The sequence below is a fragment of the Aptenodytes forsteri genome, unplaced genomic scaffold (assembly GCF_000699145.1).
Source record: "Aptenodytes forsteri isolate BGI_AS27 unplaced genomic scaffold, ASM69914v1 Scaffold325, whole genome shotgun sequence".
In the NCBI taxonomy this organism is placed as follows: Eukaryota; Metazoa; Chordata; class Aves; order Sphenisciformes; family Spheniscidae; genus Aptenodytes; species Aptenodytes forsteri.
In genome coordinates, this window is record NW_008795575.1 from 476,632 (window position 1) to 501,276 (window position 24,645).

Consider the following 24,645-nt stretch of genomic DNA (forward strand, 5'->3'; position numbering starts at 1 on the left):
CAGAAGGCGGTGACTCCACCCTACTCTGAATATTTGATAACGTGACTCTAGGAGGCCCATGTTATGTGAAATCAGAGCTACTGGCAGGAGCAACAGAAACAAGAAGCTTCCTTTTTAAAGAACTATTAATTTTTTAAAGGATCTTTTATTTATTAAAGGAAAAAAGTCCATGCAAAGCTCTTTTAAAATATTTTTAATGTTTTAAATAAATGAGCAGCAAACTGCCCCAGAAAAAACAGAACTGGCCTAATGCAACCAGAATTGACCTAATGCAATTTTTTTCTTCATGATGTTTGGTTTTTTTTTTTAAAGTCACTGGGCTTCTGTTTGCTGTCTGTCTTTATCCTGCCTGCTCTTCTGTAGCTCTTCTGAATTTTGTAGTTGTTATTCTGCAGTCATCCAACATCTTGTCTTTCCATAGCAATTTATTTTTGTTGTGAGAAATATTCTGGTCAAATGTGTGCTTGTATACACCTTTTGACTGAATCCTAGTTGCATCTGGACTTTTTATTTTGTGGGACATGTGGCTTTGTATTGGAGTGGTGTAAAAAACAATATTGGCGGAGGAGGTTCTTAAACACCGAAAAAAGCCCTTAGTTTTTATTTGACAGGCTGAAATAGTTGCAGAAGATCCATTTAATTAAAATGCAATTTGCAATTTGCATCACTCTAGTTCAGAGTACCAGTCCATTGAAAAAGCTTTCTCCTATAGCATGAAGTGATAGTCCTTCTGTGACAAGAAATAAGTATGATTTTTCAGGATCCTCTATATGACTTAGATCATAAATCCCATTAACATTTAATTGGCTCACAGTCTTTATTTGCTTAGGTGCCTGAAAGGGAAAAAAAAAATATCAACCCTTCTTAGTGTCCTCTGTTAAGGCAGAAGGAATTCTGTAGGACTGGAGCTGTCTGCCCTTCACCTCCAAGCTCTCAGTGCAGTCATCCACACGCCTCCCCGTGCGAGGGAAAAACAGCTTCTTCTCTCATAGACCCAGGAGGAAGGATTTTCTCTGCCCCACTATTCATTAGTACCCAGTAGGTCTGTTTAATCTTCCTAGAAGTATTAAGCCCACAGAGGTTGTTGCTTCAGGCTTGGAGCCAGCCCTGTGAGACCTGAGCTAGCTCCTTCAGAGCCGAGAAGTGTCTCTGTTCTCGTCTTGAACTTCCCTTCCAGGAGGCCTTATTAGTACAGTTGTTATTTAGTGCAAATGCATGGCAGCGTAGTAAATAGGTGTTTAGGTCTCCCGGAATCAGGAGCACTGGAAGACACCATCCAGAAATATTCTGTGGTTCTGCTTGAACCCAGGTGAGCACTGCTGAGGTTTATTAGTTCAGTTGCTACCTGCCAGTGGCTGTGCTGCTAAGCTGGACTGTGTGTGTTAATCTGCAAACCAGAAATGTGGCCACAAGTGATTGAGAATTGAATATAGTTCTGGGCCGAGGTATCCCACCACTTTTTTTCTCCTACTGCCCCAACCACATGTCCCTTAAACCCTCTCACCTTCACTATTCTCTCACCTCTACTTTCCTCAGCTCCTACCTCTTCACCCTCTCTGCCCTGGCTTCCTCATCTAGTTAAACCTGAAATGGCTGGGCAACATGGAGCAACCCGAGTGACTTACTTGGCCTTCCAGAGGGGAGAGAGTGGAGGGAGCAGCAGGGGCAGCCAAGGTGATGGGCGTGTGCTGGGTGACCATCAGCCATGGGCACAGGCTGGCTGGCCAAGCCAGGTGGTATGTCCTTCCCAGTAACCTATTTCCCCTTCTACTTCTCTCCTGCCACTGACTGTCCTCCTCAAGAGGCTGAACAAACTGTTTTGCAGCCAGGGCATTGCTAAGGATCAGACAAAGCTGCCTGGGGAGCAGGTGAGCTCCAGTTTGGCTGGCTCATCCAGAGGCTATGGTGACAAGGAGATGGCTGCAGTGACCGTGGCAGGATCGTTGCTTGCTAGGAGTTGGTGATTTGAAAGCAAGTATGCAAAGCCAAACATGGGCCAGATCTTCAGTTATGCTAAAACCTGAAGAGAAAGCCAGTAAAAGCTGCGCTGTCAGTGTCTGCTTCATCTTGACCAGATTAAAGGGTCTCTAATGAGAATAAAAAATGATTTCTTTTAAATATATAATAGTTATTTTGTGGCATTAAATCAGTCTTGTAACTCCATGAGTGTTAGCTCAATCACCTGGATTTACAGCCGTGCCAGCAGTCAGGATCCATCTGCGGCTGATTAAAATGGCCCTAAAGCAGCCCTGAAAGACGAGATAGGGAGAGGATAGGTAAATCTCCATCCTGTTCCCCCTCTCCTCCATTTCTATTAAATCATGTGCAAAGGCAACTTGTGTTCAATGTATAAGTCATTGGGATACAACCCACGGCCCTCCAAAAATTCCTTGTGTCTCACTGCTTATTGCATTTCAGGACAACTGCGGTGACTGGTAATTGGAGAAAGACACCGGAGATGAGACAGGAATGTGTGTTTCTAGGTTGCAGATTCCAGTCCAGTGTTAGTATTGAGTAGTACAGTATTAGTACTGAATTATTAGTCTTCTAGAAGTGGATAGATTGCAAAAAGACACCTTCCAGGGCTTAGCAAGGTCAGCCAGCCACGAAACTGGGTGGTTTCCTCCGCTCTCGGCGCTTATCCCTTAGCACAGTGCATAGGGCTGGCTGCTAGCAGGGTGAAGGAAGCTTTGCAGTCCACTACCTGCACATACCTCTTGTGAGTCTCTCGGGTTACTTGTATTTCTGTTGCTTTCCTGTTGGAGAAGTGTTTAGCAAACTGGAAGAGCTTAGAATAGGTATATCAGCATCTGTTCAACATGTTATTCATTCACACCTGTGTTACTTCAATAGAGTCTCAGACCTAAACCTATAGTCATGAATAAAACTCTGTTAAAGGTTTTCATCCCATTTTTCACTTCATATGAAATGAAGGGGAATGTCATTGTTTTGCTGTTGGGTTGGAAGAAGATGTAACTGTGTCTTTTTTATTTATTTGGAAGTGCACGAGGAAAGGAACTCTGTCCTTCCCCTAAAAACCTCTAATGGTAACAAGAGGAACGGTCTCGAGTCTTGCACTCAGTTTTAACAAAAACTAAAAACAAAATGTGACTTACAGCACCTGCATGCGTAAGTGGGAAGTTGCCCTAGCACTGTTCCAGGCATGTAATATGCTGTCATATTACATGTTCCCGCATGGGTTTGGTAGCATGTTTTCCAAGAGAGACTCGAGGATGAGGGTACGGGCATGGAGCGGCTCTGGTCCCCAGGAGAGCTCTGTCCCTCACCGTGAAGGCTCCAGTTCCCACTGGTCACTGTCTGCTTGTCTAGACACAATGTCCCTGCCAGAGAAGTGCAAGAAGCACACAGAGAAACATCCTCCTGTCTCACCCAGGTGCCTGGGAGGGAGGAGGGCCAAGTGTGACTTTCTCACTTTTCCTGCCTGGGGCTGGGATGAATGTACTGAGCCTCCTCTCCTGCTGGCTGCAGCCGAGGTGTGCTGCTGCCCTGGCTTTGACCGTTGCCTGGGTGGGGAGTTGGGGCAGGAAGGTCACCAGTTCCTGGGTGATGCTCGGTGAGTAGCTGGGAAGTGAGCGAAGGCTGGAGAGCACGTGTGGCTGAATGCTGCAAGGACCATGTCCTGCCCACAGCCTTCCTCCTGTTGCGGTGATTAACACATCTCAGGTGGGCGTTCATCTGCAGTCCTCACTAGTACTGTCTGCATCCATGGTGAGGATGGCACCCAAAACCTGTAAAAAAACCCCAAACCACAAAAAAGCCCCAATTCCACAACCAAAAACCACACTGGGTACCTATAGATATTCTAGTTAGTGACCTGAGGACCAAACTATTCCCTCTGTTGTTCTTGTGCCTTTTATCCCTTGCAGAGGAACCAAAGGCAAGGACATCAACACAATCAAGTCACTGCGAGTTCTGCGGGTCCTAAGACCACTGAAGACCATTAAGCGGCTGCCAAAACTAAAGGTTAGAGAATAACCACAAATCTTTCCTTCTCTGGAGGTTTGCAACTGATCTGAGTGGAGGCTGATGGGCTAAACTTAATCCAAGTTATTTCTGTTCCTTTTATTTTGTTGCAATTAATCTCTTTGCCAGATTTATAAAAATAGCTGTGCAGATGTTTAGCAAATGTCAAACACTTGTTTCTTTTGCAAACATTGTGTGCAATATTATGAATTATTGTGAATCCACATTAAAATCAAACTTCTAAAAAAAGAAAAGAAAAAATGTAAATAAATTAAATTACAGTTCATAACTGTGATGCTTTTAGAAATGATATGGGAGAAAATAGGTTTTGGAGTGTTTGACTTTCCCTAGAGAACTTAACATGAATATTGCAAGACTTTCCACAGCCTGTCTAAAGAGAAATGTCATTGCTGTATGAGGATTTTCAATCTGTTCATCTTTTCTATTAAAGAATATATAGTGCAGGGTTTTATTGCAGTACCCTTTCATCTGTAGAATACTAAGTTACAAAGCAAAATAAACGTAATGGCCTGTGGTTACTTATTCAACACCATTTCATGAACGCTTTGAGATACAGCCAGCCCCTGGAAGCAGAGAATGGAAGGAGTTACAGAATTTAATAATTTCTGAGTTTTGGGAACTCTTGAATACCTATTGTAGAACGCCTTCATGTGACATCACTGCTTGCAGGCTCTTTTCTGTGAGAGATGGGGAAAAAGCGATGGGTGCTTTTGCAATGGTGAAACTGTCTGACAATTCCTGTTTTCACGTAGTGGCACGTAAAAACCAGGGTCAGCTGTTATATAGGTTTGCTTTTGTCCTTACCCACAATTCATGCTTAAATAATTTTGATTATGCATACTAAATTTAGTATGCATAAAAATGCATACTAAAAGATAAGGAAGAGTAATGTTGAACAATGTAGAAAATGGTCTTTATTGGTTTAGAAATTTGAGATGTACAGCTCTTAGGTCATAAAACAGTCAACTGTAGCTCAGTCCTACAGCAGGATGCTGAACGCTTGCTTTTTATTGAATGTCTTCCTTATTTTCAAGCCATTTTACAGAGTAATTTTACCACTTCTAAAGAAGTATTCAGAAATTTTTATGTGAAGCAGAAGTCATATTTATATGGTTTGTCTTCAAAATTCTTTCTTTTTTTTTTTTTTTCCTGGATGTGGTCTTGTATGCAACAATCAACAAGATTAATGGGGTGATTAGAGATATTTCCAGTGTTTTAGTTCAGAATTTCCGGGTTGCACCAGGAGTGTAATTTTGTGAATTATTCACTTCCATTCAGAGAAACAGAAACAGTATTGTACAAACCCCACGCTTGGGCAGTAAGACTGCTCAATTTCTATTATTATGACAAACTTTTCAGACTAAAATTAAACTGCAAATTACTTGTAACAATGAATCAGTGACTAATAACCAAATAATAAATGTATTTGAGAAGTTCTTTGCAGGGAGTTCAGAAGTGACATATTCTGACTAGATTAGTCACACTTAATTTTGATAGTTCATTACAAAAATATTATTTGAAGCATTTGGTTGCTTTGTATCTGGTATATTTTCCTTATTATTCAAACAGTTCAAATAACGGTCAATGATTAACATATTTGATGAGTTTTTACATATCCACTGGGAATAAATTAAACACAAGTACTTTTTTCATTTCATAATTGGCCATGGAAATATTTGCTTAGGACTAGTATTTATCTCGATGAGCTGCGATTGTCTTTATAAATTTTACAGGCAGCACCAGAAAATTCAGTGGCACAGCCAAACCCGCCGAGAAAGCAGGAGATGTAGGAAGCCGGCGTTATTTCTCACAGCTGGAGCATGACTCTTGGTCAAACACTTGGTCAAACACTTGGTGTGCAAGTCCATGAAACCATCCATGGGTTGTAGGTTGGGTAATTACTCCCAAGTATAGTTAGATGCTAGATGCCAAGATGTTAGATGCCCTTTTCTTTCAACGCCTTAACCTTGTTCTCCATCCCCAGGCTGTCTTTGACTGCGTGGTGAATTCCTTGAAGAATGTCCTCAATATCCTCATAGTTTACATGCTCTTCATGTTCATTTTTGCCGTCATTGCTGTGCAGCTCTTCAAAGGCAGATTCTTCTATTGCACCGATGAGTCAAAGGAGCTGGAGAAGGACTGCAGGTACGGCCGGGGGCAGGGGCTGTGCGGGAGAAGCCCGACTTTCCTCTGGCAGCAGCAGCTCCCTTGACTGTCCCAAAGCTGCATCAGTCAGGTATCTGCTGAGCTTGATGAGTCTCCTGTAAGTAAGAGCAATGCTTCAGCACAATTACCCTAGAGGTGAATTTTCCCTTTTGTTGTTTCTATAGCTGCATCGTTCCTGGCTCTGATCTAGCAAATACTTAGCCAAATGCTTAATGATACGGGGGAGAAGGCTCCTTTTCACGGGGAGGGCTAGGTGTGATTTTAAGGTAAAGGGTTTTTGAAGGGATGGCGTGACTCCTTTTTCTACCTGCTGCCTTGATTCTTAGGGCTCGTATGAATTAGAAAAACATAATGAATAAATAATCAGAAGTGAGTCGGTAGGAAGTTAAAGAGCTTCTCATTAGCTAGAAAAGGGGTCAGTATTTGAATATCTTAAAAGCCCTGCCATGCTTTGTCCTTTGCAGCAGACTGTCAAGGTGTTTTACTCACCACAATGTGCGTCTTCCTCACTTGCCATTTTTCTTGGCACCCAAACCACATCCTCAGCACTGTCCAGGTCTGCCCGCGTTACCCCTCTCCTGCCTCCTTGCAAACGCAGGGCATATCCCTGGTGGGACCGTGTGCACACAGCAGCTGTGGAGGCTGTCGCTGCAGTTCTTCCTTGCAATAAAGCAGATATATTACAGAAAGAAATGTGAAATTGTAGAAAAACGTAGGTTGGAGGGGAACTCTCCAGGTGCCAGGTGTCCTGGTTTCAGCTAGGATAGAGTTAATTTTCCTCCTAGTAGCTGGTACAGTGCTGTGTTTTGGATTTAGCATGAGAATAATGTTGATAACACACCGATGTTTTAGTTGTGGCTGAGCAGTGCTTACACTAGTCAAGGACTTTTCAGCTTCCCATGCTCTACTGACTGAGCAGGCTGGAGGTGCACAAGAAGCTGGGAGGGGGCACGGCCAGGACAGCTGACCCCAACTGGCCAAAGGGACATTCCATACCATGGGACGTCATGCTCAGCACATAAACTGGGGGGAGTTGGCCAGGGGGCAGCGATCGCTGCTCGGGGACTGGCTGGGCATCGGTCGGCGGGTGGTGAGCAATTGCACTGTGCATCACTTATTTTGTATATTCTTTTATCATTATTTTTTTTTTCCTTCCTTTTCTGTCCTATTAAACTGTCTTTATCTCAACCCACGAATTTTACTTTTTTTTCCGCAGTTCTCTCCCCCATCCCACTGCGGGAGGGGAGTGAGCAAACCGCTGTGTGGTGTTTAGCTGCCTGTCAGGTTAAACCACAACACAGGTCCCTCAGCCCCTCAAAGCAGGACCCAGTTAGAAGTTAGATCCAACTCTGAAGTAGGAGCTAGAGATTTTTCCCCATCAAGCAGCACAGTTTTCTGTGGGGTCAGACAATTTGGGGGCCAGCATGCTGTTAATTGCTGGCTTTGCCTAATTGATGAATGTCCTGATTACAATTTCTTTCATTTCGAGACCTCAGGTCCAATTCCTGTGGCTCTAAATGGCTTGAAAAATGGCCTTTACTTCTGTTACAAACCTAGGGGCTGTCTCTTTATTTGTTTTTAATACATAGCACAGTCGGACTCTGCTATTGGGGCTTTTCGATGCTCCTCAGTGAGTCATACGAAATGGCTGATTTGGTTTAATTCTCTCATTTGATCTGAATCTCTGTTTTTCCTAGGGGTCAGTACCTCGATTATGAAAAAGATGAGGTGGAGGCGCAGCCCAGGGAATGGAAAAAATACGAGTTCCACTACGACAACGTGCTCTGGGCTCTGCTCACGCTCTTCACCGTCTCCACAGGCGAAGGGTGGCCAACGTGAGTACACAGGACTGGCAGGGTCAGTGATCGCGAAGGTAATGGCAGCTTTCCACAGCTCTGAGGGACATGTAAATGGCAAGTGACCTGTGAAATAAGAACAGTCTTTTATCAGCTAAGCTTTTACTTTCCCTTGTGTGATTATTGGGTGAATCAGCAGGCAGGGCTCTGCATTTTTCTTGATGTTCTTCTGAGCTTGCACAGGGATGCTTAGGCAGTTTTCAGTACTTAATAGCTTGCTTGCTCCAGTCTTTTGGACTTGCATGCCTTTCTCAGGTGTAAAACTGATAATGGGAATGTAAGAAAATGAGGGGAAAAAGTATTGTGACCTATGCCGAAAGTATGCTGTCCCAAAATTATATTTACTGTTCAGCATATGACTTTATTTTGGCACACTTTTCTGCTGGGACATGTGGAGTACAATTCATGGTCAGGGTTTCTCCATGGCAGGCCTTCCCTGTCCTCCACGTTCAGCTATTTCATAAAATAAAGAATGAAACATACAGCATCAGTCTCCCTTCTCCAGTCCCTCACTGTGTTCCCCTACTCAGAGATCATCAACACCTTTCCTTTCCCACCCTTACTTCATCCCTGTTGAGCAGAGAAGAGAAGCCAGATCTAACTGTATCCTCTCCCCTTGGCCAGGGGGATAAGTGGATCTGTACGTAGCAAATCTCCATCATTCTGCAGAGTGGTGAAAACGGCAAGGGTTTCCCTAAAAATATCCTCAAAGAAAACTTCTTCCCAGCCATAGAGATGGGAGTGAGTTTGACCTGAGCATATGTGGAAAACCCTCCACGTGACTGAAGGCCAGTGAGTGACTATCAGGGTGTCATTGGTGCTTCACACTGATTTCATTGACTTTTCTTCTCTCTTTGCGCTTGATTGCAGTGTGCTGAAGCACTCGGTGGATGCTACCTACGAGGAACAGGGTCCCAGCCCTGGCTACCGAATGGAAATGTCTATCTTTTACGTGGTGTATTTTGTTGTCTTCCCTTTTTTCTTTGTGAACATCTTTGTGGCGTTAATCATCATCACCTTCCAAGAGCAAGGAGATAAAGTGATGTCAGAGTGCAGCCTCGAGAAAAACGAGGTACCCGCACCTTCTGAATCCGGAGTTAGCACCTGGGGGCTCAGAGCTCCTCGATACCAGTGGAAGCCCACTCCTCGTCCCTCCTGTGCCGTGGGGGGTTTTAGAGCAGTCATTACCTGAGGGTGTGTGGTGTAGCGACCAAACAAATTACAGACTGTTTCAGCTTTTGCGTAAAAACAAAAGCAGGGAGAGCCCCCGAGTGCTGCGTGTTAGTAAGCACTGTCACACGTCCCCGTGGACCACACCTCCGCTTCAAAGTGAATATAGACTTGCATGTTAGCTCAAACATGTAGGTGTGAAAGGAGACAGAAATCTTTGGCCTTTTAGAGGTACAATTGCTACAGCTCCCCAAAGGAACGCTCCTCTCACCAGGCTAGTTTTGTGCCTGGCTGACATGATGTCCTCCTGACAGCAGCTGAAAGTAAATGCCTTGGGAAGAGTCTAAGACCAGGGCAAGCAGATATGAGGCGCTTTTTTAATGCCCTATCAAATACCATATTGTTCAGCTCAGGAGATTCCTGAGCTGAACACGGTTTTTCTTTAGTTAGCGGCATCTGTGTATCTTTCTTCCATGAATGTATCCAGTTTCCTCCTGAACCCATGCAGATTTTTAGCATCCGCAACATCCTTCGTCTGGGTCCCACAGCCTCAATGACCTGTTGTGCGAAGAACCATCTCTTTTCGTTTATTTTGAAACCAGAACCTGAGTTTTGATGAAAAGAGATGACTTTTTAATCAATTATTAATTAGTGCATTGTTTGTCTGTATGAACAAAAAGTCCAAAATAAAGCAGAATATTAGAGATGCTTTACCCACATTATTTTTTAACTGAGCAGAAAATATTTTTGCACTAATTTAAGACTTTGAATTCTTATCTAAATCCAAGATGAGAAAATGCTCCAGAATCAAAACTTCCTGTGGGTAGAAATCCATTTTTAATGCAGTTTTACACTCATAATAATGTGAACAGAAATAGCCAACTAAGGGGGTCTTTGAGAGTTCACCCAGTAATATTTGTTGGATAATTTATTGGTTGAGTTCAGTTCACATTTTATGAAATGTTATTAGCTGGACAGGTTTTGCTGTGTGTGAGAACATACCTGGGTTTCACAATGGTTTCACAATACTTCCACAATACTCCAGTTTCCACAGTTACATATCAGGAGGAATTGGCAGAGTGTTTTCTGAAGTAAACCTGTGGATTTATAACTCCCTTCCCTAAGTGGGAAGGGATCGGGACCTACCGGGAGCTGGGCTGGGGTAGAAGGCTGTCTCCTAGGATTGCAGGGGGCCATAGGAGTGCTACGGGGTTTAATATTTCAGCGAGTGTCCAAAAGTGATTACAATTTGGGGATCCTGTGCGGCATTTTACAGGGGTAGTTAGTACTTGCATCGTGTGTGAGAAACACTTAGAAATACCATCCTCCACTAAATGCTCCGCTCGCTCTCCCAACAATATCCCAAGTGACAGAGACTGCCAGCCCTTTTTTTGTATTCTTTTCATCTGGTTTTTGTTTTGTAGAGGGCCTGCATAGACTTCGCCATAAGTGCCAAGCCACTGACCCGCTACATGCCTCAGAACAAGCAATCTTTTCAGTACAAGATGTGGAAATTTGTGGTGTCCCCTCCCTTTGAGTACTTTATCATGGTCATGATTGCACTCAATACCATTGTCCTAATGATGAAGGTTAGTGGGCTGTTACTGAATCTTGCAATTTCGGGCTAGTGAATGTGGTGTTTGCTGGAGAGGCTTTGTACTCGACCTGAGAGCTGGGGGGGATCAGCAGGAGCAATCGCCACTTCTCATCCACCTGATGTAATTTTTAGAGGCCTTGTGGGATTCCTTCGGTCCCCAAAGGGAGGTGGTTTAGTTGTGATGAGACACAGCGAATGGGATTCCCCTACACAGTGCTGGTTTGGCTCGTAGCCCCTTCAGCGTATGGCCAGTGGGATGGGAACTGGGCTCTGCAGGTCTGGAGCTCCCGGCTCAACCTGGGCTTCCTGCTGCAGAGCAGGGTCACTTCTTGGGGTTGCTCGACATCCAGCCATCCCAGGGAAATTACTCAAATTTGCAGCAGTGTCAAGCTTCTGGGACACAATCCATGGTGCGTAAGAGGAAGAGATACAGATGGCTGGATATTGTGGATGATCTCCCCTCCTATCCCTTGCCTAGCTTAGAGTATCTTCACAGTCAAGGGGTCACCATGTTCTTAGGGTCTGCTGGAACGAAACACAGTTCTGCACTTGTCGTCTGGTTTTGAAAATGCCCTTCCTCCCTCCTGGTCCATGCTCTGCTTACAGGGAGATGTACACCAGCAACAGTCTCCCCATTCTGGGTGTATCCCCAGATACCCCATTAAGATAGCATGTAGGCAATAGTGTGCTTCTGGAGTGGCATGAATAACCATATTGTAACCCCAAGTCTTGCTTAAAGTGAGCACAAAATCTGGCACTAAAATGGGCAAGAGTCTTGCAGCCAGGCAAGTCAGCTGGGAAGGTTTTATTCTGTAAGTGATCTTCCAGTAACAGCCTTTCTTCCATCCTGGTTTAGTTCTATGATGCTCCAGAAGCATATGAAGAAATGTTGAAATGCCTGAATATTGTGTTTACATCCATGTTTTCAATGGAATGTGTGCTGAAGATCATTGCCTTTGGTGTGCTGGTATGTGTCTTCCTCATTTACTTTCAACTGTTTCCTCTCTACATGAAATGCTTGTATTTCATGACGCGTATTTAAAAACAAACAAACAAAAAAAGCCTGTGTTGCAAACCAGAAATAACCCCTGGATCCCTCTGTCCCCCTTGTGTTTTCCTTTGGCAGAATTATTTCCGAGATGCCTGGAATGTCTTTGATTTTGTAACAGTGTTGGGAAGTATTACTGATATTTTAGTAACAGAGATTGCGGTAAGTACAGTTTGCTCAATTTGCTTCATTTACAAACAAAGCTGTACTCTGTCAAGACATTGCACCTTCTCCCTACCAGCCTTATTCCCTAGAGCTGCCTCTGGGACTCATCGTGTGGTGATGTCCTTGGGCGACCTGGCAGCCTGTTTCCATTAGCTCTGCTCTTTCCATGGAGACGAGCACGGCTGTCTGCCCCAAAGACTTCCATGCAAAAAGCTGTGATGAGAACGACAGTGCTAGTGACTCTGCCAGGAAACAAACTCTCTCTAACCCTGAGCTGTTTTTGCCTATTAATGGAAAAATCCTGTTGAATTTAACAGAGAGAAAAGATCAAAAGGATTCTGGTGAAGACTGCTGGTTTATAGTGTGAGGTGCTTTGCAGGGCACACACACGTCTGTCCATTGGGGCTCCTACCCAATCTTGGTCACGGGGCAGAGTGAAGGCGATAAGAGGAGTGAGAAGGGGAGAGGTGATGGGAACGTAGAAACAGCCAGAAACTCATCAGCCTGCACAGTCTGGACTGGGGGAACGTGGTGCATTTCTGTTACGTGCACAAAAGCTTTGCAGGGCAATTATTAAAACAAACAAACAACTTTACAATGACTGTTCTCTCCCTGCTAACGAGTCCTGTAGATTACAAGAAGTGTACAAACTTGCTATTAAATTCAAGAGGATTTTTCCATAGAGGCAGCAAATGTCTGACGCAAGCCTTGACAGCCTGAAATTACCCAATTTATAAATTACTCCTCTCCTCTCCCAATGCATGTTTTAGCTGATGATGCTGTATCTGTATGTGATGAATTTGAACTTTACCATAATGTTTTTTCTCAGTCCCTGGGATTTGCTTATAGATCTGTTTTGTGTGTGCTAAGAACTATGCTCCCCAGACTTCTTTACAGGACATTCAGCTGGTGGTGAAGACTATACTACTGTTTCTAACAAAATACATTATTACCTAACCTCCTTGGTACCAAAAAAGCACACAAAACCCCGAAGTTTTACTCCTCGCACGAATGGTGTTCATTTAACAGTTGGTGAATCTTATCTTGTAGACTTTGGATTACCTTTTGTTTTTAATGCATGGCTTACGGCCAGGGTAAAGTTACTCAGATCAAACACAAGGTCTGACTACCGCTTCTCTGAGTGCTTAGGAGATTCATTGCACTGTGGGCAGGTACTGGGTGCTTGCCTCCACTCCCTCTGCTGTGGGACACGCTTTCTTGTCAGACTCAGGCACCTAAACCTTTGCCTTGGTTTGAAAATTTGTGAAAACATTGGCAAGCCAGCCACAAACAGAGACCGGTGCTTCTCTTCCCACCCTCCTTTGGCCACTTTTACTGGGAGGAAGCAGCACAGCCAACTCCCATGTGGTAAGGGAGCTTGTGGTCTCTCCAAGATTGGTATCTTCTCCTTCAGGAAGGTGTCTTCTTCGCAACACCAAGCCCACACGCCTCTTATTAAAATTCTCCTTTGTACAGCTCTTTTGCAGGCAGAGAGAGCAGCCATCAGTGTTGCCCATTCCCTGCTTGGCAGGTAGTGGTCGCTACAGTGGTTAACAGGCCATTGCCTCTCCCTCCAGCTCGCACGGGGGTGGCCCAGCCTTGGCGAGGGTGTCTGGCACCTGGGGAATTGGCTATGGACTGATCAGGTTGGGCTATGATACATCATTGAATTTAAGACAAAGCCACAACACATCTGGGGCTGTATACGCACGTCCCCAGCTTTTTGGAAGCAGCAGCTGTCCCTTGGCACTGCTGGCCAACTATTAGGGGTAGGAGAGTTAGTGTGTAGGCAGAGGTTCCCCATCCCTTTCCTGGTCTTTGGGATGGAGAGTAAATGTGCTCCCAAATACCCTCGTGTGAGTTGGCAGGCACTGATGCAGTAACCTCAAGGGTGCTGGGAGTGATGGCATCACCCTTCCACTCTGCAGTAATTTCTGTGGTTTCCAGTATCAAAGATAGCAGCAATTTGGGGATGTCTTTGAAGAGTAGTATGAATTACCTCTAAAAACAGTCAGTAAACTCCGATAGGGTTAAGCTCCCAAGCACCTATACACCTTTCCATTATCCTCCCAGGCAGTAAGGGAGAGGCTTTTGGTTTATGAGTAACTAGATCCATTAAGTCAAACCTCAGAGAGGACTTTCTAATGTAGTTCAACAGCTTCCTCTGGCAGTGTGTCCAATACAAATCTGCTCACAAGCATGTCTTTAATATAAAAGCCGTATGTCCCCCAGGACCACTCCAGCCCCTGACCTCTTGGTCCTCTGACTCAGTCCATAGACTTATTTGAGCTCTGCTCTCTCTAAATCTTCCCCTTCTGCAGCATTTCTGTATAGCCATCATGTCTCCTTTCCACATGCTTTCCCCTGCAGACAGAGAGTGCCCAGAGCTCCCGCCCCCCCCGCCCTTCTTGCTAGACTTGTTTTTCAAAACTTCTTTCATACAGCTCCTCTCTGATCTCTCTCCAGCCCGTGCCCATCGGCAGCAGCACACTCATCCACACTGAACGGCTTTTGCAGCCACCGGTGTACGCTTCTTTGAGCTGCACACATCCATCTTTCAGCCTCAGACAGGGACGATGGGCTGAGAGTTCAAATGCATCGTGCACAGCTTGCTGAAGAGGGGTTAGGAGCTTAGTTTGCTTAAAGGTGACATTGATGCACAAGTCTCAGAATCACTGTTTAATTACACGAGTGGGAGTTTGCAGTGGTGCCCCGAAGATGACATTTATAACAGAATTGTTAATGGCAGCAAATAACGGCAGCTTTCAGGATGTCTTTCACGGAGCAGTTCATTTGCTTCATCCAGTGGCATGTGGTGGCGGTAGTCTTGTACCAGGATCTCCACTGGCACTGCAAGCCTTCCTCTCCTTCCAGTCCTGCGGACAGGCTATGGCACATAAGGTGGAAAACAAGCAGAAGGATCCAGCACTCTGCTCCGGTCCTGTTTTGTTGGCTCCACGATAGGTTGCAACATGTGTTATTCTGACCCACAGTGCACAAGGGGAAACCCAAGGTGTCCCAAGGCTGCCTGGGAAACGCCAGGACCATTTTGCTGCCTGGAAAGTGGCACGGTGCATGTATAACCTGGAAGAGTTACACTTTAAACCATCTTTGTAATATATAACCTGCTATTTTGTTCAACTGGAGTTGCACAAAAGTCACTTAAATACTTCTGGAATTTAGAACCAATTAAAAAAAATGTAGAAAAGGGCTGAAAAACCTGATGCAGTGATAGCGAGCATGCTGTTTGCAAACAGCAGGGACCAAGGGGAGGACTGGTGGGTGCCTCGTTCGCAGAGCACAGATCAGGCTTACAGCCTTGAGTCTTTAATCCCGCTGCCTCTGCCCAACCGTTTTCCGCCCTTTACTTTTCCAGGTAGGGGAGAGTAGTAGCTAAGGACCGGGATGAACATCCGCTCCGCACAAAACACCATAGCTAATGCTTAACCCCACTTCAACTTTCTGGCTCGGTGCAGGACCGGGGATGCAGCAGCTCTCTGCACCGTGTTATGGAGCTGAGAAAAACCAAAGAGGAGAGCAGGTCGTTACTCATCACGACTCAGAGCTGTGTCCCCAACGGAGGATGCTCTCTTCTCCATTCGCCTTCCTCAGCTCCAGGCTCTCCTCGGCTGAAGGGCAGCCGTGGGGATAGCTGGGTGGCAGCCCCCGTTAGTCCTTCCCTGTGCATTCAGCACTGTTATTACCCATTCACACAGGAGGGTTTCTCAGGCTGAGAAGCCCAGGTGACAGCCACAACGTGAACTCAACCGTCAGTCTGTCCCTGTAACAGCCACCCGTGAAGCCCTCCAGCTCCTTGTGGAGAGGGGATGCTTTCTGGGTATGACTTTGAGATCAGGCTCGCAAATAGTTGCAGGAGCACCACTTTTCTCCATGACTATGTTTTCCAGCTATAAGTGTTCTCCAAGGTAAATAAACCTTCTCACCCGGGTGGTCTCATCTTGAGAGACTAGGCTTCCACCAGCCTTGCTGCATCGGTACTTTTAACCTGCTGAAAAGTAAAGACAAAAGGAAAAGAAATGTGTTGATTAATTGCTTTATTTTAATTTTGTTGTCATGTCATATGTAATTTACTTTGTGAATGCAGTGGAATATATATATTTTTTTATTTCCTTAGGCAAAAGCACGTATGTCAGTTTTTTACCCTCCCAGTAATGGAAGTAAAATAGTAAAATAGGTGGCATTAAGGAGAAGGTGTCCTGGCGGACACAGCCGGCCTCAGGAGGCTGAATGGGTGTATCGCAAACTGACATCTATTTCTATGCCTGGAAATATAAAAAAGATACTGAGAAGTGTTTGTGAATTGTCTCCCAATTTGCATTACAAAATGAAATGCAAATAACTACTGCACTGTCTGTGTTATCTTTAGGATCTCAGAATCTGTTTTGGTTTGAAGCATTTTTTATTTATATAATTATCATAAAATAACACCCCCAAAAGCCCAACAGTTTTTTTCCAGTGAAATTTTCAGAGTTTCCTTTTTTGCTTGTCCTGATTACTCATTTTCTCTTTTGTTTCCTGTTTTGTTCTTTATTTTCCTTATCTACCTGCTGAATCACGCCATCCAATCAACATACAATGCGAAAACCATGTCTCCGTCTGTATGTTGTGCACCTGCTGCTCAAAAAAAAAAATTTGTAAATAATCTTGCAAATATCCATCCATGAAAACATCACATATAGGACACGGTTGGTTTCATTGAATTTAAACACTTATTTAAATTCTCTGCTTTTATTTTCTCTCGTTTTTCTTTAATTTAATTCGTTTTGATGAGATTTCCGATTGCACTGGTGAAAAAGCCTCACTGCAGCGTGCCTCAAAACTGGCTTCTGTTCTGCATCTTCTTCCCCTTGGCTAATTGGTGACGTGAGGCAAATGCAGTTACCAATAGCCTGTTCTCCGCTGTTTGTTACACCTGACAATGATAAAGGGGAGACTGACACTTGCTTTATTTTGGTGGAAAATTGAATGAGAATAGGAGGGAAGGATGCTTCTGGATGACCCGGAGTAGAGAAGATTGGCTGGCTGGGAAACCCTTCGTTTTGTAAGTGGTGGAACCAAATTCAGTTCTCAGAAATCAGTTTTGTTTTCTTTCACGATGAGATGCGTTGAGCTTTCTGCAAAGGGAAGCAGTACGTCTAAGAGGACTGCCTTACAGGTATTTTAAGCCCGTGGTTTACACTGTATTGTAAGGCAAAAAAATTATTGAAGTGATTACAGACTTGCTTCCCTCAAATCAAAAAAGAAGTCGTAGGAAGGAGTGATTTTTATTCAACTTTGAAAACTCTTTGTGATACCAGCATATAGAAGCATTTTGCCACCACAGTGGACACAGAGTCCCTGGATGCAAAAGCAAACATCTCAAGCAAAATGCATAAGCCATGTTACGAACAGGGCTGAAAAGTGCTGGGAGCCAGATCCCACTGGGAATTTAGTGCCTGATTCCAAAGATGCCTTTGGAAATACTGGCCTCTGTCTTTGAAAGCCATAAATTAAGCAAAAAAGGATGAATAAAGAAAAATACAATATAAAAAATATATATATTCTTCCATTCTTAATTATTTTGGCTATGGTTAATAACACAAATGAGACCATAAGCTTATCAAAAATACTTGCTTGGCCACCTGACAACAGCTCTTAGATCTATGTTCACATCTGGACTTTCTGTTGCACAGTTGCTGTTAAGAAACAAATCAGAGTGAATCTTCATGACAGACTGCAGATAAGCTCCATGCTTCATGGAGGGTCACAGGAAGGAATTTTCTGCTAGGAAATGGCAAAGAAGAAAATGACAATGTGTAAGTTAAAAGTTTGCATAGTGCAATCTGAGAAGGGAATCCTCTGCCTGTGCTGCGGTGGCTGGAAGCATTACAGATGTGTGGGAGCTGTGAGGACATGTTTGGACAATTCACCTTCGTGCAACCCTGGCCCAGGCAGCAAAGATAAGTGCTCTGGCATCAGCTGGGCACATGAAAATACACTGGAAAAATCAGCTTACCTCCCTTTGGCCAAATTTTGGCCTTGTTGCTGTCCATGTGGCAGGTTAAAGATTTAAATGCTCATCCTGCAGTTTGTTAGGATTGCAGTCTCTATAGTCATATGTGCAGGTCCAGGCTCCTTCCATCACTCAGCATCAAAGGCGTCCAAGTTAGATCTTTGGAGCACCACGTTGCCCTCTGGAGCTGCCTTCCCCCTTCCACTGCGGGTGATGGGAGCCTACAGTGACTACGGCAGAAGTACCAAAGTTGAAAGGTAGTAGGGAACAGGGAGAGATCTGAGCATCACACACTCATAAAATCATTTTCCAGTGTTCCTGGCTCAAGATGAAAGGACACGGTGCGATATGCCCGTAATGGCAGAGTCCCCAAGACACAGAGAAGTGTGGCAAAAATCTTCAGCCTCTTAAAATCAGCAAGGGTTTTCCCCAAGCTTCAAAGGAAGCCAAGACCCTGTGCAAGACTCAGTAGCTCTTCTTCAGTGCTGGCAATGCCCTGGACACTTAAATGGGAACACAGCCACTTCCTCTGCAGTAGTTCCTTAGCAGAGTAAGTTAATTCATGTCGATGCAAGATGAAGAGAACTGCCAAAGCTTCCCGAGTGACCCCATTCTTGGCTTGGTCAGACTCCTCTTCCCACAATTCTTTGCAACTTTGGGTGAGCCCTTCCTTCGAGGACAGAAATCTGAAGTTTCAAGTCCGGGGGTTTGTTTTGTTCTGCAACTGGGCTGCAGGGATGAACAACCCAACTTCTGCTGAGTTTATTGCTTTGTGGCAGTGTAACGTAGCCTCCTTCACTAGATCCTGCAGAGCACGTCCAGCCATGGCATAAACCCCTCATATTCCTATTGCAGGTTTAAAAATCCAGACCACTAAATGTACTGAGCTGGTGGAGCTCATTCTGCACCCCTGTGGACAGCAAGCACAGCTCCTGTTTTGGGAGGCAACCACTCTGCTTCTGAAGATGCTGGAGGAACAGATCTGGGCAATGGCTGTATGCGCTATTCTTCATGGTTTTTTCTGCTTTTCAGTATGGAAAACACCCTAAGAAAGGGTAAAAAAGCAGGCTGCCCATGGCAGGACAGCAATCAAGGCCAGTTCTTTTTCCATGATGTCTGTTCTCCCTGTTTCCCTCCTGCTTTGAAGTTTGCTCCAGGGTTGCATTGCTCGGCCAAGCTTTGGTCACGCTCCTGTTGCGGGAAGTGGTGGCTGTGCCCGGCTGTGCCTAGACCCCCCAGGGCCCGCCGGGTGGCTGGGTGTCTTCGGTACCAAAGCCCCCTCTTTTAGGAAAATAGCGACAGGCCAGGGGGAAATGTTTTTCAAACATAATTTGCTAGTCCTCAGGTGGATTATAAAATCATAAAGCTATGGTGCCTCTTGTAAGCACCGGTCAGCCTTTAGCATCTGTGCAACAGAAAAGCAAAGAAAAACCCAGAAAGAAAGACCTTGATAACCCAGAAGGTGATCATGTGTGTGTGTCACATGTTACAGAGGTGGCTAAGTGGGAGGAGAATTGATGCAAAACACTGCTATACACAAGAAATATTGCAATGTGGAGTTTCCCCTTTAACTGCATGCAATTCTAATACCTGCCTGGACAGTTGAGTTGTTGAAGGATGGGTTTTCTATGCGGTGTGCCGAGGGTTACACACGTGGAGCCCTTCCATCCATCACGAGCGTGTGTAATTGTGCCTCCCTACGAACAGCGCAGAGAATGGTCCTTCGAACGGTCTGCGAATGTTGGTGACGGTGGATTTTCCTGGGTTGCAAGTGATTCCCCGTGGAGCTGAGGCTTTCGCTGCGCTTTAGGAAATGGCAGTGCATGAGTCAAACAGGGAGGGTTTGGGGCTGGGGGAAAAAAAAAAAAAAGGTTATGGACTGTTTGTCCCTCCAAATCCCAGGGAGTAGGGGGTTATAGACGTAACCGTACAGTTTTGAGCCCCCTGTTTCGTATTGCATGTATACAGACTATCCTGTATAAAGCCTCATGTAGCACAGGGATAGTCTGTGCTAAGTGTGACCTTGCGGTCAGCCTAGACCAAAGCAGATGTTAAGCATCGTGTCAGCTGTGATCATGAGATTATAGCAAAGTCTGAGCAAAACAACATTCTTGCTGTTAAGCTGCAGTGACGTGGGAAGAGGGAGGTAAGGCAGGTTCATATGCAGAGAGATGGATCCTGCAGACGCTGCCTGTGCACGTGCTCCTTGGAGGAGCATTAGGCCTGTGCACAGGAAAGATCTGGCTCGAGTGTTGCTCCAAAGGTAATATTTTGTCAGACTTGCAGGCTTGATGCCCGAGTGCCATGAACAATACACATAAGGTCTGATCCAGTTCCCGCTGGTGGGGAAAGTTTCCGTGATTAAAATGGGCTCTGGGTTAAACCTTTGCCCTGCACTGAAACCCCCTGCAGCTGCTCTGTGGACGTGTATCAGCCTGCACCGCGGCCAGCACAGGGGGAACGGGTTACTAAGGACCAGATTGCTGACGGCACCCGGTTATCCAGCCGTGGTCCGGCTCTGCCCCCCGGGTCCTATACAGCCCTTACATGCTAAGGTGAGTTCAGCTGGTATTTTGTGAAGGGAACAAAACCGATGTGAAAAATAAAACAGAAGCTGATGCTAAGAGACAAACATTGACTTTTTAGTGCTTGTTTTACTGACCTTTAACAACCCAGGGGAATCCGTGCTTGTGTTTTGCCTGCCAGAGCTGCTTTCTGTTGCCGATTTGAATGAGCTCACTGTTGTCTGCTCTTTCATTGAACATACCTGTGCTTTTCTCTTTTCTCTTTATTTGAGGATTGAGTCTGATATACGGTCTGTGCCTAACTCTGAGCTGCTTGCGTTTTTAACATGAGAGAAACCGAGTGCATGCCTGAGACTGATTTCTTGAACTCTTTGATGGGATTGGTGGAATGTGATGCTAATGGCCCCAAAACTGAGCTGGCATTTAAATAAATGAATAGATCCAACAAGCCCCTCAAATTCAGCATGAGCTCTGTAGCCAAATGAGCAAGAAACGTGGGTTAGTTCAATATGACTGGGCGTCTTCTGGTAAAACAATAATACAAGGGAAAGACTATTTTTGCTCATCTTTACCAACAAGAGCTCCTTGTGATTATATTTTCCACTCCACTGCTTGACAGTTTAAAGTGGGATGCTTTCTCTCTTTAGCTAACTCAGTCAAATAAATGGCTGTGAATAGAGATTCACAAATAAGTGATTGGAATCAGTATGGAAAGGGGGGATATTTTTCATCTCCTTAAACTAGGAGGGCAAGAGGGATCTGGCTTTTGCATGTTTTGTTTTGGAAAGAACCCTCTCTAGATTAGCTCATTGGGGCAAGAAACCTCTTTTCCTCAAAGGAAAGAAAAAATGGGGTGTGGGGTGGGGAGAATCATACAAAACAAATGGAAATCAGAATCTGTCTCCAGCAGTTCTTTGATCCACCTGCAAAGGCACATTTAATAATAATTTAAAAAATCAGCAGGTTCCTAAGGCATCCTCCTGCTGTTGAACGCTCAACCTCCCCAATTGATTTGCTGCCATTGATCCATCTTCCAAATAGTCTTGCTGGTGCCATTTCTCCTTGACGAGCCTGTCCAGTCACATGTTGTATAAACATTTTAAACCTCCAGGTTAGAAAACATCCTCATTCTTTCAAGGATGTTTTAATCCTCACTGGACAATGCCTTTCTTTGTTACGGTAGAGGCTATATATGCATTCCCTTGCAACTGTCTTGGCTTAAGTTCAAGTCATTGTAGAAAGCGAGCTGACCAAGACTTCAAAACAACCTCATTCTTTACAAAATGATAATATGGCACCATTACCTCTCCCTGAGTCTTTAGGGGGAGAAAAATCTGCCTTACTCAAAGAAAACAAGACCTCCATGGACAGCGTGAAAGGGCCTTTTCCTTCTCTATCATTGACCCAGTAGCAGAGGGGAGGGCTCTTGTGGAGAGGGATTTTCTCATACTTGCTGCATGTGGAGTGATCTGCACTGACGAATGTTTCTTTTGGAAGGTTTTCTGGTGGCCGATTTGCTGCTTAGATCGTGAAGCTGGTAATTTTAATTTCTTTTTTGCGGGCTGTGGTTTCTAATCGCGTTAATTTCTGAAGGACACAAAACCTTTACTTTCCGCAGGACAACTTCATCAACCTCAGCTTCCTGCGGCTCTTCAGGGCAGCGAGACTTATCAAGCTCCTTCGCCAGGGTTACACTATCCGCATCTTGCTCTGGACGTTTGTGCAGTCTTTTAAGGTGAGTGTTAGGCAGGTGGGAGGCAGGGAAGAGACGCGGGGAGACGGTAACGCTTGGCACGTCTGTATCATTGTCCATTGAGTATCAAAGAGCTTCCCCTTGCCAAGGGAACGGCCTCTCTGCACCTCTGCAAAGCAATTACAGGAATATTAATTCTGCAGAAATGCTAACTGATTTGCACTGAACATCCCCTGACCACTGTAGGTGCTGAGCATTTTGGAAGATGAATCTGAAAGCCGGATGGCTACTGATGCAGACTTGCAGCAAGTGCGCAAAGCTCAAGTTGCCCTTGAAAACTACCACAAAATCCCTGTGGCAAAATCATGAGACTTGGCTATTAGCACAAGGAAATGGTAGTCTGACTAATAAGTGCCTTAATGCCTGCTGTTTGCCTGCAGCGACTGCAAGGTTTCAGTCTTGGTAGAATTTGATAGAAGTGAAACCCAAACCATTGCATTTTGGTAATATAAACTGTGAAGCTGTATAACACAGGGCTGTGTTTTTATGATGTGGAGGATTACAAAAATGATTTTTTGTTCTAAAGTCAAGATACTTGCTTTCCCTTGCTTCCTTTTCCCTTGCCCTTCCCTCCCAGCAAGCCTCAGCATGTCGTGGCAGCTGGTACATTGTGGCGCAGGGGCAATCGGCCATGGCAGCTGGATATACACTTCTGAACTGAGTGACCCTCAAACAACTGCCTTACAGCAGCTTAGTTCTCAACCCGTGCTTAGCTTCGAGATAGCTGTTTTCCAGATCTAAATAAGAGCCCACATGCCCCAAAGCTGGTTATTTTTTAACAGCTCTCAGCTGGTTTGCAGCCTGTTTCCACAGCTTGTTGTGTTTTAACTCTGGTTATGGGGCATGCTCATGTTCTGCAGTGCAGAGGAGATCATTTAATATGAAATCAGGATTTTGTAGCACTGATACTGAGCTCTAGCATACTAGTATTTATTGACTGTGCAGCTGCAGGGTGCAGACCCCCAGTCCCATCACATGTAGACCCTCTCCCAGAAAGGAACCTCCCTGATTCCGGAGATCTCGCAGGACGTTCAGAGAAATATAAGTAGAGAGGTGACGTGGGAAAGCAAAGCACAACGAGGTCAGGGAGTGGCCAAAGATGGATCTGTTCACTAGCTCACAGCCAGCGAACTTCATCTCCCGCTCGCTGGCGCAGTGCCACACTCCTGAGCACTGCCCGTGCACGTGGTGGGTGGCTCGGCGAGCCTGGGGACCATACCTCTGGCTTTGCACAGGGTCTCGCCTTCTTTTGGGCTGAGCTCTGAGGTCTGCGGGTGATAGCTTATGTCCTGGGTGCTGTTGCAAGCTCAGGAGAGCTTGCCTGCAGGTCGGTGCAATGTCAGGGTATTTTGCATGGTGCTTTCTGGAAGGCGTTATGGTGGCAATTGGTATCTAATGATGCAGAGTGAGGTGGGATGCAGAGCAACTGGTTGCTTTTGCTTTAGCTCCGCTTTCAAATATATCATGGCGTCTGAGTCAAAACGATGCAGAGAGGTTATTTTAGGTGATAAAACTGTGGGGAGGAGTGTGCTTTCTCCAAAAAGGGAAAAGACTTTTTAAGAGAAGAAAGGCGTTTCTCTCCTGCGGTTGCAGAGAGATGCCGGGTGGCTCTGCCCACGCTGGGCTGGGAGCGCTGGCCAGCCCCATGCAGGCTGCAAGAGAACTGGGATGGAGAACTGGTTTCGGTAGGGTGTGAACGTGGCTATTGATCTGCACCAGAGCTGGTTGAGAGGGAAGTTTCTATTAGACCTTTTAGACTATAGAGGCAAAACCTTTTTGGAGGGTGGAGATGGGAACATAGCGATTGCTTCTTTCTACAAGCAACCTGGAGAAGAACTGCAGGCATCCGTGCTGTTATCCCATGGCCAGGGGTGGGAGTGAGTGTTGTATTACACTGTACGTCCCTTTGGGAGACACCAGACAGGCAGCTGGTGCTCTCGTATTCAACTTCTGTGTTATGCTTTCATCCAACCATCAAGCAGCTAATGGAAAGGGCCTGCAATTTGGGGGTTGCAGTGCCTTAGATTTGTTAGGTCGTGTTTTCCTTGAAGGCGGATGGAGGTGGTGTTGCTGCTGCTCTCACCTTGTAACTCATGAGGAATCCTGCAGCCAGGAGAGCCTCTACCAGAGGCTGAGACATGGGGTCTGCAGGTATGAGATGTTGCCACTCAGGAGAGTGTCCTTGGACTGTGTAGTCTTCGCTGGATCTTGGGAGAGGGGCTCAGCCACAAGGCCCTTTTCAGTATAATCCCAACCCTTTCCAAAGCGTGTGCAGAGTGCTGCCCCTGAAGTGGAGCCGAGACAGTTCCTGGGCTGTGTGGGGAGCTGCTTGGCCACCTTTCCCCCA

General features: G+C 45.3%; 1 protein-coding gene across 1 annotated transcript in view; it reads left to right on the plus strand.

Moving 5' to 3' along the window:
- CACNA1B (calcium voltage-gated channel subunit alpha1 B) overlaps positions 1–24,645 on the plus strand; it is a 313,074-nt gene that overhangs the window by 246,502 nt on the left and 41,927 nt on the right. The window contains 9 exon segments of the mRNA XM_009282246.1: positions 3,888–3,984; positions 5,990–6,150; positions 7,869–8,006; positions 8,898–9,099; positions 10,622–10,786; positions 11,651–11,761; positions 11,921–12,004; positions 16,708–16,713; positions 22,164–22,280. Of these exon segments, the coding sequence (XP_009280521.1) occupies positions 3,888–3,984; positions 5,990–6,150; positions 7,869–8,006; positions 8,898–9,099; positions 10,622–10,786; positions 11,651–11,761; positions 11,921–12,004; positions 16,708–16,713; positions 22,164–22,280 (1,081 nt within the window).